This window comes from Plectropomus leopardus, chromosome 19, assembly GCF_008729295.1.
Source record: "Plectropomus leopardus isolate mb chromosome 19, YSFRI_Pleo_2.0, whole genome shotgun sequence".
Lineage (NCBI taxonomy): Eukaryota > Metazoa > Chordata > Actinopteri > Perciformes > Serranidae > Plectropomus > Plectropomus leopardus.
In genome coordinates, this window is record NC_056481.1 from 6,452,812 (window position 1) to 6,466,354 (window position 13,543).

The 13,543-nt window shown below is 40.8% G+C and overlaps 1 protein-coding gene across 1 annotated transcript in view; it reads right to left on the bottom strand.

Annotated features, from left to right (window-relative positions):
• Positions 1 to 3,578: 3,578 nt before the first annotated feature.
• Positions 3,579 to 13,543, bottom strand: part of cdc42ep4b (CDC42 effector protein (Rho GTPase binding) 4b) — a 28,948-nt gene continuing 18,983 nt past the window's right edge. Inside the window, exon 2 of the mRNA XM_042507785.1 lies at positions 3,579 to 8,373. Within this exon, the coding sequence (XP_042363719.1) occupies positions 7,210 to 8,208 (999 nt within the window). The 5' untranslated portion in view covers positions 8,209 to 8,373 and the 3' untranslated portion in view covers positions 3,579 to 7,209. The remainder of the gene's footprint in view (positions 8,374 to 13,543) is intronic.

Here is a 13,543-nt window from a genome sequence, read left to right on the forward strand (position 1 = left end):
AAATAAACAGATAAGGGTGGATTGAATATTGGCAGATATATTAATTTGGGGATTTTGCACTCCCTAATATGGGTACCAGTATCAGCCCTAAAAAATTCAGTATTGGTCGGGCTCTACTTGAGTATGTGTACTTCGTTACATTCCACTTTTACTTCCAGACAGTAAAATCTATGTAAGTGGGAAACTCTCCAGAAATAATCTAAACAAAAGTCTGAATTTTTCCCTTTGGTCTCTTCTCAGCTACTGTTCTTAATATTCTTATACTCGAGATCATGACGCTCTTTATGACACTTCCACATACAAATTTCCGACTCTCTTGAACCCACGATGACATGAGACGTGTGTGTGTGTGTGTGTGTGTGTGTGTGTGTGTGTGTGTGTGTGTGTGTGTGTGTGTGTGTGTCACAATGTTGGCCCAGACCCAGCACATACATGTCATTTAAATATAGGGAGAATGGAGATAACACTGTGTGTCATCACATACTACTGCATAAACTGGATCTATGGCTTGGGGAAAAAAACGAAGAAAAAAAAAGCTCCACCTTTACAGTTAATATACTGTTCACTTGAATTGTCGTTGATGCACCATTTAAGATACGTTTTCTCACAGCTACAAAATGAATTAGATCATACAAAAACACTTTTATTCCTGCATGTCATGAAACACAAGTTATGCCTGAGTGTTTTAAGCATCTTTATGTTTCATTGAGCGAGCTCTAAAGCCTGTTAAAATCAGTGTCAGACTGGAGGGCTCTAATTAGCTAGCAAGTCTCATCTTGCCCGTAATGTGGAATCTTTTGAACAAGGTTTTATCTTTCATTTCAGGGTTATTTATGTAGAATAATCCACTCGGAGGTGTGGGTGTTTGTTAAACGGTGGATGTGGCTGGAACTCCTTAAGCAGCTCGCTCAGTAAAAATTCTTGGGTCTACTTGAAGGTCAGATTTCAACGCCTATTCTGGAAACGAATAAACTTGCAGAAGAGTTTGAAAATGAGGAAGGTTCCTGTGGCGACAGACTCAAGGAGATAAAACAAAAACAGCTGAGCCGTAGTTAAAGATTACCAGCTTTCTCTTTTATTGAAAAATATAGTTGTTATTTCAAAGAAAGGAAAGTGAGGAAGGTAAATATATTAATATACTGTAAAACCAGAGTAAGGAGAAGGAAAGGAAAACAGTACATACTTGGCATAACACTACAGCCACTGAATAGAAAAAAATAAGAAAACATTCACCAGCAGAACTTTGAGCCAGTTGTTTTTTTGCAGTCCTTATCTTTTTTTGCCACTCACCAAACCACAGCTGTCAGGGCACGGGAAACTTTTAAGCAGACCTGGGGCAGGAAGTATTTGCAAATTCCTTTATATGGTTTATTCTGGCCTACTTAGGAGTTCCCTACAGAGAAAAACAGCAAATGCCAGAAAGTTAAGATGTTTAAAAGAAAGTATTTCAGTGTAATTTTCCCAGGGTTCTCTATTTACCTCGTCCAAATTTACTTGCAAATACAATTTGGCCGCAAATGTGCTATTTAAGCCGCTAACATTCCTCTGGTTCTCACGCTTGTACCAAATACTGCTGATGACAAAGACTGTTAACTGTAATCATCCATGGCACAAACGATATTTACATGACTTGATTAAAACAACAGATAAGGAGTGTTTTTGTTTCTTAAGTGTCTATTTCTTGGATTGCAGCTGCCCAAACAATCCACAAATTTTCACAATAAGAAGTAAGAGACGTCTTAGAATTTGGCCCATTTACATCAAAATATGGAAGAGTTTTTACTCAAATCATACTGCAAATCTATACATATGTAAAAAACTAAATGAGACAAAACCAAACATCCTGCTAACAATACCCAATAATATGATTAGAACATACTTGGACTTCCTCCAGATTGTTTCTAAAAGATTCTGTTTTTTTTTTTTTTTAAGACTATTTTTGGCATTTTAGCCCTTATTAGATAGGACAGATCAATAGCATGAAAGGGGGAAAGAGAGGGGATGACATGCAGCAAAGGGCCACAAGCGGGAGTCAAAACCGAGGCCGCTGCGGCAAAGACACTGCTTTCATTCATGGGGCGCCTGCTTTTTCCATTCAGCCACCCAACGCCCCAAAGATTCAGATTTTCAAAAGTGGTGTTGTATGAGGTACTTATCCATAGTCAGTGTTTCATTTACAGTAGGTGTCAGTTGAGACACCCCCAGTCTGTAGAAGCAGGCAGGTGTAGGCTATGTTTGGTGTGTTTTCACCGCTTTACCTTTTCTCCAGACAGCTTGCTCTGATGGGAACGACGTTAATGGCTTTCGTTCCCCATCTATGTCCCCAAAGCCACCAGGCTCCATTGACAAAAACAGTCATTTTACCTTGCTGAACATGGGAGCTGCTGGTCTACCACAGCTTCGATTACTTAGTTTGTTTGCGTTAATGTGAACTTGTTGAATCCTTATTTACCCTTTTAAATGCCACAGTCATACATTAACACAAACAAAGTAACCAATCGAGGCAGCGGTAGACCAGCAACTCCTGTGTTCAGCGGTGTTAAATCACTGTTTTTCTCAATGGAGTCTGGTTTTTAAGAGAGTGGGGCTGCACAATTAATCAAAATATTATCAAAATTGCAATGTGGCCAAGTGCTATATCCAGATCACAGGAGCTTTAATTTTTTTATGAAGGCATAATGATCACAACATACCATTATAAATGTAGCATTGTGGTGTTGTGGAGAAGCCTCCGCCTAGAAAATATATTCCAGATGTAAGAAAACATGCTTTTTTATACAGAAAAATATATCATCAAATATCACTTTTATATTTTTTACCTGTGAAAATGCAAAAAATTCCATGCCTACTTGTACCTTGCTTATTTCATGTGACAAATGACATAAAATTGCAACTCATATAGCAATGGCGATATCTTTCAAAATAATTGCAATCTGATTTTTTTTTTGCAAATTGTGCAGCCCTGAGAGAGGGCAGTTTTACAGCTTCAGTTCACTGTGAGAAATGGCTGTCTGTCTCTTAGGTAAGGAAATGAAAACATAATATTAATATTGTGTACACTTAAACTAATATTTTTTTGAGGTGAGACATTTTGTTGCTGACGACAGCCACATTTGTACATTACTTAGCTCCCTTATCAGACTCCTGCCTGCTTCTCTAAAGTGTGGACATGCCAGCTGACATCTACTGTAGGCAGTGGTGGAAGAAATATGCAGTTATTTTACTTAAATAAAAGAACTATAACCACACATGAAAATACCATGTTACAAGTAAAAATCTTGCACTGAAAATGTTACTTAAGTAAAAGTAATTAAGTACAATCAGGAAAATGTACTTACGGTATAATGAGTAAAAGAACCCAATGCAGAAAAAAAAAAAAAACAACTCAAAATTATTCAAACCTACACCCAATGCAGGAAAAAAAACAACAACAAAATAATAATAATAATAGTAAGTAACTACATCCAAAAAATAGAAAATTACTTCAGTGTTTTTTTTCAAATAGTTGTCAATTTTCTTTCAATCAGCTAATTGATTAATCAGCTAATATTTTCAGCTGTACTTGTATAAACTGTTGGGTACTTTAATTAATGTCAAAAAAATCTATTTTTATGAAGTCTTATGTTTTAACATAAACAATTTACTTTGTTAAGCAACTAAAGTGGTCAGATAAATGTTGTGAAGTAAAAAAGTACAATATTTTCCTCCAAAATGCAATCGAATAAAAGTGTAAAATGGCATGAAAAGAAAATGCTCAAGTAAAGTACAACTACCTCAAATTTGTACTTCAGCACAGTACTTCAGTAAATGTATTTAATTGCACTTCACCACTGACTGTAGGTAACACGAAAATACGGATAGGTACGTCATACAACCCACTTCAAAAAATAATCAGAACTATCCCTTTAAGTTCAGAACTTCTCACAGCCTGTTCACGTGTTTCCAAAACATTAACAATAACCCGAGGCAGAAGCAGCATCCTGATTCTGCGTACACACCCCTGCATCAACGCCACAACAGGAAATTCAGAGCTCTCGTTCGTCAAACCTGGCAATTAGTTTTCTAACACCAACTAAAAAAAAGGTCAGACATTAATCAGGGGATACTGGTGAGGGGAGTTCACCTCTTTGTGCCTTATTTAGAGCGTGAAGTTACCTGGAGGAGCCGACTGAGCGAGCGCGCACTGTAAAAGCAATAAAACACAAAAAAGTCAAAGAGAAACAGCCCACCTGTCTGTTCCTAACCCTGCAGTTTCTGGAGCAGTTCCAGCTGGTTAGGGGCCAATAATCCAGCACATTTAATGAGTAGACAGGGAAAGGCCAGATGATGGGTTGATTTAATCATCTGTTCCTACTGTGTGATTTGGGTTGTGTAGACGAGGTGGCTAGTATCACTTGTGGGGCCAGTCCAGGAAATATCTGCCGCTCTCACTGCCCCGAGACATAACTGATGCCCATCTATTAAGTAGTTACGCTCTAATAACACTTTGTACATGTTTTCACATCCGTCGTCTGCCTTTAGAGACGAGCGTGAACACATGTCTGGAGAGAGTTTTGGATATAGAGCAATAACTATTAGGTTCATACAATTTGTCTACTGCAACAACTCCCTATCAGACATGGTTACGCCTCTCTGCTGACCTGCTAATCCTACCAAACTCAGCAATGATGTGGAATGAGATATGATGACACGGAAATACACACAATTAGCCACAATCACCACTTCTGTCCTGCTTTTAAAAACTGCAGGACGTCCAACACATACAAAAGGCCTTCTTTTTCCACAACTCACAATTATAAAGTCTTCACTAGCAGCGGGTTATTTTGTATAACAGAAGTCATTGTCGTCTAGTACAGCTTTGCCTTGATGGTGATAGCGGGAGTTATGAAACTTAGACAATTTTGTGTCTTCTTTGAGTCCGATAATTAAGTGCCAATGCAGCCAACTTCTACAAATGAAGCCGGCTCACTCTGTAGTACCGTGAAGTTTTTGTAAGAAATTCAACACATCAGAAAAACCTCAAATCTAAACTTTTAAGACCTAGCAGTGCACGTTAAGTGTGATCCATCCCTTCTGAGAATAAATACCACAGCTCTCTGTGAATTTAAGAAATGAAGATTACAGGCGTTTTCGGACCGGAGGAGCTTTTTCACAGTTCTAAGAACCCCCTTTTTGTTGTATCCACACCGCAAAAACTAGGAACAATTGTAGATCTTAGAACGCCATTTTAAGAGACTTTTTTAGCTCCTACATTCTCTCCCAGCACAAGAGCAACCATGTGCCATTGTTTAATAGAGGGTCTACGCTGTTATTACAGGTATACCCACCTTTTTTTCTGGCCCACCTTTTAGCCAAAAAGCCATTGGTATATTCAGGACAGTATAGCCACTTTCTCCAGGTTAACCTACCCGTCTACCACGTGGTACACCCACCTCATTAACTACCACTATTCCACTGACGATGAGTGACATAAGTGTACTTGATTGGTTAAACACAGCCAATTCAGCACCAGTACCAACTTTTTTAAAGCTTGTTTGACGTGTAAACACCACAATATGCAAACAACAGTTCATAATTGAAAAAAAATGGAAGAAAGCGTAGACAAATGGACCAACGGTGAAGTCCAGGCTTTACTGAGTGTATATGCAGAGGTAGAAATGCGATTTTTGACTCCCAAGCGAAAAGTGATGGTGCTGTTCTCTGGGTTTTCCACGTTTTCATGGACAAAATCTTCTTTTCTGTGATTTTTTAAGGATCAATAATAAAGTTTCCATGACCATTCACAACATAAATCACAATCAAAACAAAAACCCATGACTGTCAAGGGTGGCCGCCTATAGTTCGGTTGGCCTGTTGATTAATTCATTCAAATCAAACGTTTGCTTCTAACCTTTAAATTACAATTCTCTACTTCCAGAGTAGGTAAACCAAAGTTCGCATCAACACTGCTAGTAACAAACACACAACAATGTCCATGTCAACTACTCACTTTGGGATACATGACCCTACATATTAAATTATACTGTCACAACATTGTTTTTTTTTTTGCCCCCTTTGACCAACATTATTCAGACATAATGATTTGTATTCGAACTCAAACATTGTTGGTAAACAACACATCAAGCGTAGCCGCATATTAGAGCCGCGTTATAACATTGGCTACAGAAAATAAAATTTCCATTATGTTACATTTTGTGGGCCGTTATCCACATTTGATAACTGTAACAATTTCATTACAAAAAATTTGGAAGGATTTGACTAATTCCTTGACTTCCTCAGGCCTGTCAAATAAGACTGTGGCATTCCATGACTTTTCCAAGTTTTCCATGACTGCAGTAACCCTGTATACCAACTACCAGCCAGCTTACAGTATGTCACCTCAGCGTTCCTCTTTGCGGTGTGAATGCAAACAGAAAAAAGCCTTTGAAGATGTCGTTCTCCCAATGGGCAATTCCTCTCAGGGAGTCCCCAGAACTTTTTGGTCCGAAAACGCCATACGCCAAAGAGAGACAGCGGCAAAATGATAAACTAAAAAGTACAACAGGCTACCATTGACCAACTTCCAGATGCTCTATGTACATAAAATAAAGTAAAAAATAGCAGAAACCACTCCTTAAACTCTGACGTGGACAAAAGTAATAACTACTTTATCTATTTAGTGTCTATGCAAAGACATTGTCATTGGGAAATTAAGCTCCATGATCAGTCCCACACTAAGAGTTTCACTTCTTGTCAGTTTCCTTCCTCGTTCAGAATCTGTAGTACACTTCCACATCCGGTTTGTGACCTTGCATACCCTTCTCCTTCCCACATATCACACCCCAAATGTGATATTCATGTATTGGCATCTGGGGTCACCCTTTATTTCTCAAAGCACCTTTGAGAAGGACATTTGAGTGCAGGAGCCAGTCTTTGAAAATGGAAAATTCCCCAAAAAAGATGAGTGTGATGTTGCAAAAATGTGCAACAATCAACGCACCCAAACCTTTTAAAAGTTCCTTTTTGGGAGCCAGCATGTATGCACTCTAGCTGGAACTCAGCTCATATCTTCTTGCTACAGCACAGTGAATAAGGCTTAATGGGTTTGATATACGATGTTGAACAAAGTGTGCAGAAATTAGACTGATCTACAAGAAGCTTAAAGCAGCACTGCTTCTAAATCCCTCCGCTGCCTTTTCCAGCCTCCCCGTTAGCGTCCAAGACTATTCACTACACTCGAATCTCATCCTCGTCGTCATCCATGAAAGTGAAATCTTCCTCCCCACGTGGTGAGCTGTACTTTGCACTGTCCGTGTCGCCATCGTGGAGGTGGTACTGAGGTTTCTCCTCATTGACAGATCCGGCGCTGGACATGGAGCAGCTGTCCAGGTTGTGGTGGTTGTTTCGTGTGTGTAGCTCCGGGGTGTAGGGATCCACCATAGGCTTCTGCTGGTACATGCTGCGAGGCGGCCTCGCTGGTGCCTGCTCCTCCGCATCATCGTCGTCTATGTGCGGGATGAGAGAGGGTGACGCACGACCCTCGCTGCCTTTGCCCTCTTCATAGCCGAGGTCGTCCTCCTCCCAGCCTTTCTTCTCCATCACGCTCAAAATGTCCCCGAGCATGGAGGGCCCCAAGTCAATGTGGAAGGACATCATGGACTCTGCATGCTTCATTCCGCTTCCTTTTGGCATGGATGGGGGCAGATCTGTAATCTCGCCGAAATTACGCTCTTCAAACTCTGCGTCCAGTGTTGCCATCGCTGCCGCTCCATTTACCGGCTTGCTTTCGATCTCTGAAAGCCTCTTCATGGGGCTTGAGGAAACGCTCTTCGGCAGTTGGTTGCCTCTGTTAATGTCCTCCTCGTTTAAGTATGGCAGGGATATGGCGTTTTTCACATAGCTGGATGAGCCACCAGAAGACGCCATCATATTGTAGTCATACTTGTCCCCGCGGTTTACAGACTGAGAGCGTTTGCTGCTTCTGAAGGTGCGGGACAGCAGCCCCGGTTTGGGCCCCGGGGAGCCCTGCTTTGTCTCCGGCTCCCTCGGAGGCTCCCCTGATCGGCTGCTAAGAAACGAAGTGTCCCCGAAGGCGTCTCCTCCCCTGCCGACGTGCATGGTGTGACGGAAGTCCCCCAGTGGAGCGCTGATCATCTCAGCGGTCAGGTCAGCACGAGACCGCCTTTTCGACTGGTTCGAGTTATTCACCAGCTGCTTGAGAATAGGCATGATGGCAGTCTGTTATAATCCACAGGGGAAAATGAAACTTCTTCAGGAGTTCCTTTCAGAACTATTTGGCAATCGTTTGAACTGTTGTCAAAGAAAGTATAATTCCAGGTGTTTAATGTGTGCAGCCATTCTGGTCCTCCAGCTCGGGTTTCATCTTGGATCAGCCTGTGAAGAAGAACAGAGAGCATTAAAACCCACATATGGCCCCGGCAGGCAACGTGGAAATATGCAATTAATAACAAACACTATCTTATTCTGCTGAAAAAGCAACTCTTAGAAGTAAAGGTTCCAAAAGGGTTCATCCTGAAGGGCTGACGTTATAAAGGTTTTAAAAGAGTTCTTCAAAGGTTCTTTGTAAGAAAAACAAAAAGATCTACTAAGAACTAAAACCATGGTTAGTGCAAGAGAAATCTATGGGTAATGTAGTTCATTGCTGTTCTTTTAATCGGTTCTACAGGGATCCAAAAACGGTTCTCCTACGGGAACAAGTTAGTGCCTCTATTTCTAAGAGTGTACCACTTTAAATGTCTATTCATTTCTCATCACCCACAATCAGATAACTCCCTCTGTCCTGATCTGCATCAAGTATGGAAACTTTTGTTGCCAGAGCTTCAGAACGAAGCCTCACTTGAGTGGTTCTACACTAACAAAAGCTTTTATATGCAGGAGTCTGAGAGGCTGTTATGCAATGATGGAGAAAAGCTTTCTGGTACAAAGTTCACAGCACCTTCACTTTACTCAAAACCAGACATTACACCACCCATGAAGTTCAACAGGGCAAAAATAAGTTCCTATTGAAATGTGTCAATGCAGTTCTTTTAGTACATTTATAGCTCTTCATAAAACACTCTAATAGGCTGCTGTCACATTCAGTTTTTCAAGCGGCTGCAGTGTCCGCTGTCTCTGCTGCGCTTTAGTTCCCATTTAGGCCCCTGACTGTTACATAACCAGCAAGACACAGGATACTGGGAGCCGGAGCAGTTCAAGCTGGCAGAAATAAAAGAATGAAAAAAAAAAGAAGAAGAAATGAACAGCAACTTCTTCAGCGCAGATCGAGTTACAGCACAGCTCAGAGAGTTCAGATCTGCTCCTTTTTGTTCTGAATTCATATCATCAGGAGATAAAGTGCCTCCAAAGCTAGCTCTCTGTGCTTTTCTTTCAGTTTAGTCTGTGTCTCTTTTTTTTGCCTCTAAGGTGAAATTGGAGCACTTAGAACAGAATATTCTGTTCTCTCTATCCTGGCTTCATTTTATCTGTTTTTCACTGAACACACATCATTAGCCATGTTTGACCTACATTTGTCTATCAGCTCTGGTGATAGCCAAGTCATAGATTAAAGTGTCCTTTTTTTATGTAAGGACAGAAGGTTGATCTTGCTCACTTATTATCTTTTGCCCCTTTTACAGAGAGATTGCATGATAGTGCCACTACCAAGTCGCTTCATTACTCCGTCTTTGCTTTTTTGTTCAGAAACAAAGAACGCAGGCATCAGGCCATCCCAATGTGTGGTTTTACATAGCATGCTGGTCCCCTGGAAGCAAAACCGGCATGATGTAACACAACAGCATCAGACTACAGTGTGACATACAACATTGTGTGCATTTTAAACTGCTGTTCTTCCTCTTTGAGTTAGCTGCTTACTGCTATCAGCTGCTTTTGAAATCTCCCGTTGGTGGGTTCGCTTTCATTACAAGAGCTGCCCCTGAAAATCAGGGATTCAAATCATCAGTTGGAGACCCCTCAATCTGAGATAGCTTTTAGGGTTTTGTTTGCAAGCTATTGTGCTGTTCAGTGTACTTTTGGTGATGTTTTGGTCCCCAGGTTTTGCTGCTGAGTTAGTGCTCTTGACAGTCAAGCCACTCTTTGTAAGAGGCTGCAGCATCCGCTGCAGTGACACAGAGAAAGAGAGACTCTGCACTGTAAGACTCGAGGACAGCTTTATCGTCTGTCTTGTGCCTTAGAAGTGGTGAATTTACAGCTCACAGCAACTTAATATTATACAGTCTCTTTTGTTTGACATCTAGCGTTGGCTAAACGTCTTGTTGCACATTTGCGATTTGTTAACACTGTTAGCTTGTCTTCTATATCACGAGTGCCGCTGTCACACTGAATGTCCTACTGAGCCCCGTTCAAACTGTCAAACTTTATAAGGAAAAAAACCAAAAACGCAACATTTGAAGTCAGATTCATCTGACATAATTTTGAGTCTGATACAACTCTACACACACACATATCCCATAAATGGTCCTGTCCTGCAGGCTAACCCTTTTACATAGACGTCCATTGGTGCTGTTACCACCTCCAGTGCCAGCTCAAAGGTGAGACAACTCTGTCCCCCAATTCAGCAAGAGTACCTTTTATACACAGTAGCAAGGCAGAATAATGGCGTGATATTTCTGCCTGAACAGCAAGAGAAAAAGAGTCTGAGTCCATCTTAAAGCTAGAAGCAGAGGAGGTGTCAGCACTAAATCAACATCTGTATCAAGGCCTAACACACCCAGCCGGCAGTCAGTCATTAGTCATCAGTACGTTTACATGCACAAATAGGTCGAGCTACTGTCAGCCAGCGTAATGAAGGGTCTTTGTTGCTGCCCTGTCGCAGGATCTATGTGTATAAATGGCTTTTGGCTCAATAATAACATATGTAATAATAAAATGGCTCATTTCAGCACTCAGACCAAACTGTCCTCAAGTCACCAGTGACTCAAGCCTTGAAACTTGATCTCAAACCGAGTAGAGAAGAGGTTTAAACACCCACTTATGTGCTAGCTCCAGTCCACTAGCTCCATGTGCTACTGACATTAACAAGGGTTTCGATTGTTTTAGCCAGACAGCAGCCCCATCATTCTCAGTGTCTTAAGACCGGAGCTGAAGCCCACGCTCGAGGCCTGTATGCGTATCCCCACAGTGAATGAATGGGGGCTTCACTCAACAATATTCCAGAAGCAACGTCACCCATGAAAACATTTGCATCTCTGACAAGAACCCATTGAATTGAAAAGGCAACTGTACCATTAGAGAGAACAGAGGGGTGTTTGATAGATGATGAAAGCTCGTGCTGTTTTGTTTTTTTTTAGTGCACAGCTCTGTTGAAAAGAAAGATCATCCCCGAACAGAACTGAACTCTATCCGCTGCCAAGGTTTTATCCTCTATATTGAACAACTTCATTCAAGATTTCTTCTGTCGTTCTGCTGCTGCTAATGGCGGAGATGCACTATCCCCGCAACAAAAAAGATGGCACAAAAGAAAGCCGAACAAAAAGCAGTAACAATAGTACTCGAAAAGCATATTTTCAAGTTCTATTGTAAAAGCCATTTCAGTTCAAGTTCACACCCTTACAACAATGTGACAACTGGAATGGGCTTACTGTTAGGAATTTAAACAGCAACTTGATGCCAAATTATAGGATTACAGCGTAGAGCAGGGATACTCAACTTGCTTTGCTTGGGGGCCACTTTTGCAAAATGACAGGAGGCCAGTCACAGAAACCACATACATGTTTGTAGGTTTTTCAGAATGTCTCCAGGATTTTAGGACATTTCGAGGACTGAAGGATGTTTCTTGGATTTTACAGTGTTTCTCAGATTTTAGAACATTTCTCAAATTTTACAGGGTTTTATGACATTTCTAGGATTTTAGAAACTTTTTAGGGATATTTTGGACATTTCTCTGATTTTAGGACATTTCTAGGATTTCTGGATATTTCTTGGATATTAGGGCATTTCAGAATTTTAGAACATTTCAAGGATTTTAGCACGTTTCTAGGATTTTAGGACATTAGGGGCTTAGCTAGGGCCCCCACGGGCAATTTCTTTGACAAACGAGCTCTAATTTGATGCTGGTTTATGCACTCTGGCACCTTGTGTTTACTAAAAGTACAAAAGCATTTTTGGAAGACCAGATTTGGCCCGCTGGCTGTAAATTGAGTATCACTGGCATTGAGCAAACAAATACCCACAAAGTCCCTCTGAGCGGACTCACAGCGGTAAGATTAATGCAGTATGATCTATTATTAGCCAAAGCCTTTATTACTTCATGCCTTGTGCATTAGCCAATTAGTATCTGCTGCACAAAAGGCCTGCTGAATGTGTGACGGACCTCTCAAGACAACTCATCAACTGATATGTTCCTCCCCGCTGCCCATAGTTTTGTATTTCTCTATGGCAACATCACTAGCTACCAAGCGAGCTTCCTGTCTCTAAGCCGGCCGGAGACAGCAAGAGAGAGAGAGATTTTATCCCCTACATGGAGAGATCAGCTCATTCAGATGGACTCAGATGGATGGATTAACCCTTCACGGTGGCCACATGCAGGGCAATAAGACAAGGGGAATGCCTTTCATGTGCCTCGTCACTCCAAGACATTCAACCTCGGCATAAAATGTGTCAGTGGGTGCTCGAATATCAAAAGGTGCAAACCCCACACCTTAAGTCTTTCTAGGAAATGGCCCGTTTTATGTCTATGGTGGCCCCTTGGTGTTTGATGAGGAATAGTTCAAACGCCCCCAGGATCATCAAGACCCCATTATTGTGGGCATGACAAAAGATGAAGTACGGCCTGCAGGCAGTCCTGTCATATTCAGCTCCAGCCTTTCAGTACTTTCAAAAAGATAAATCATGAAGAATGGCAGTGTTATGTGCAGTCTACTGTTTCAAAATAACAGTTAAGAGACCATTTTGAAAGTTGACAAAAAAAGTGCTTTAGTGCTCTGCATATAAAACTGTAGTTGTGTTAAATGTTCTTTCTCATAAAAAGAATATTTAGCATCTTTTTTCAGTTTGTTTTGGGAAGTCTATCCCACTTTTCCCAAATCAGTGTTAAGCACTGAGGTTGACTTTAACCCCTTAAATTATTAGACTTGATATTTCTCTACTTAATTGAAAATAGAAAGTAATCATATTTACAAACTTGGTTCAGACATTAAGTCTATTATCTTGAAATATTGAATATTCATTGATTAGTTGTTCTAATTTCTATCACTGGGAAATGTGTAGTTTCAGTCAGTTGTAGAGGAAGTGTTATACTGTCAGACAAAGTGGAATATGTTTCTGTTTCAATAGTTTCCAGTCTTCATGTGACATGTTTAGTCGACTCAACTTAACCAGACTGTTTGGTGGAAATGAGGCGTTACTTTTTCTGATGCTTTCCTTTATTTATTTTTGGGGGTTGGAGGTAACGTGTGGATTGGAATTAATGTTCTACATTATTTGCTGGTGCTGTCTCTTTGAATTTGTGAGCGTGGGGAGAATAATATACGACTCGCTCAAAAATAAATGAGGGTGTAAAAGTTCTTTCACTTCAGTGTCTAGACAGCTGGAAAAAAACACACAGTCA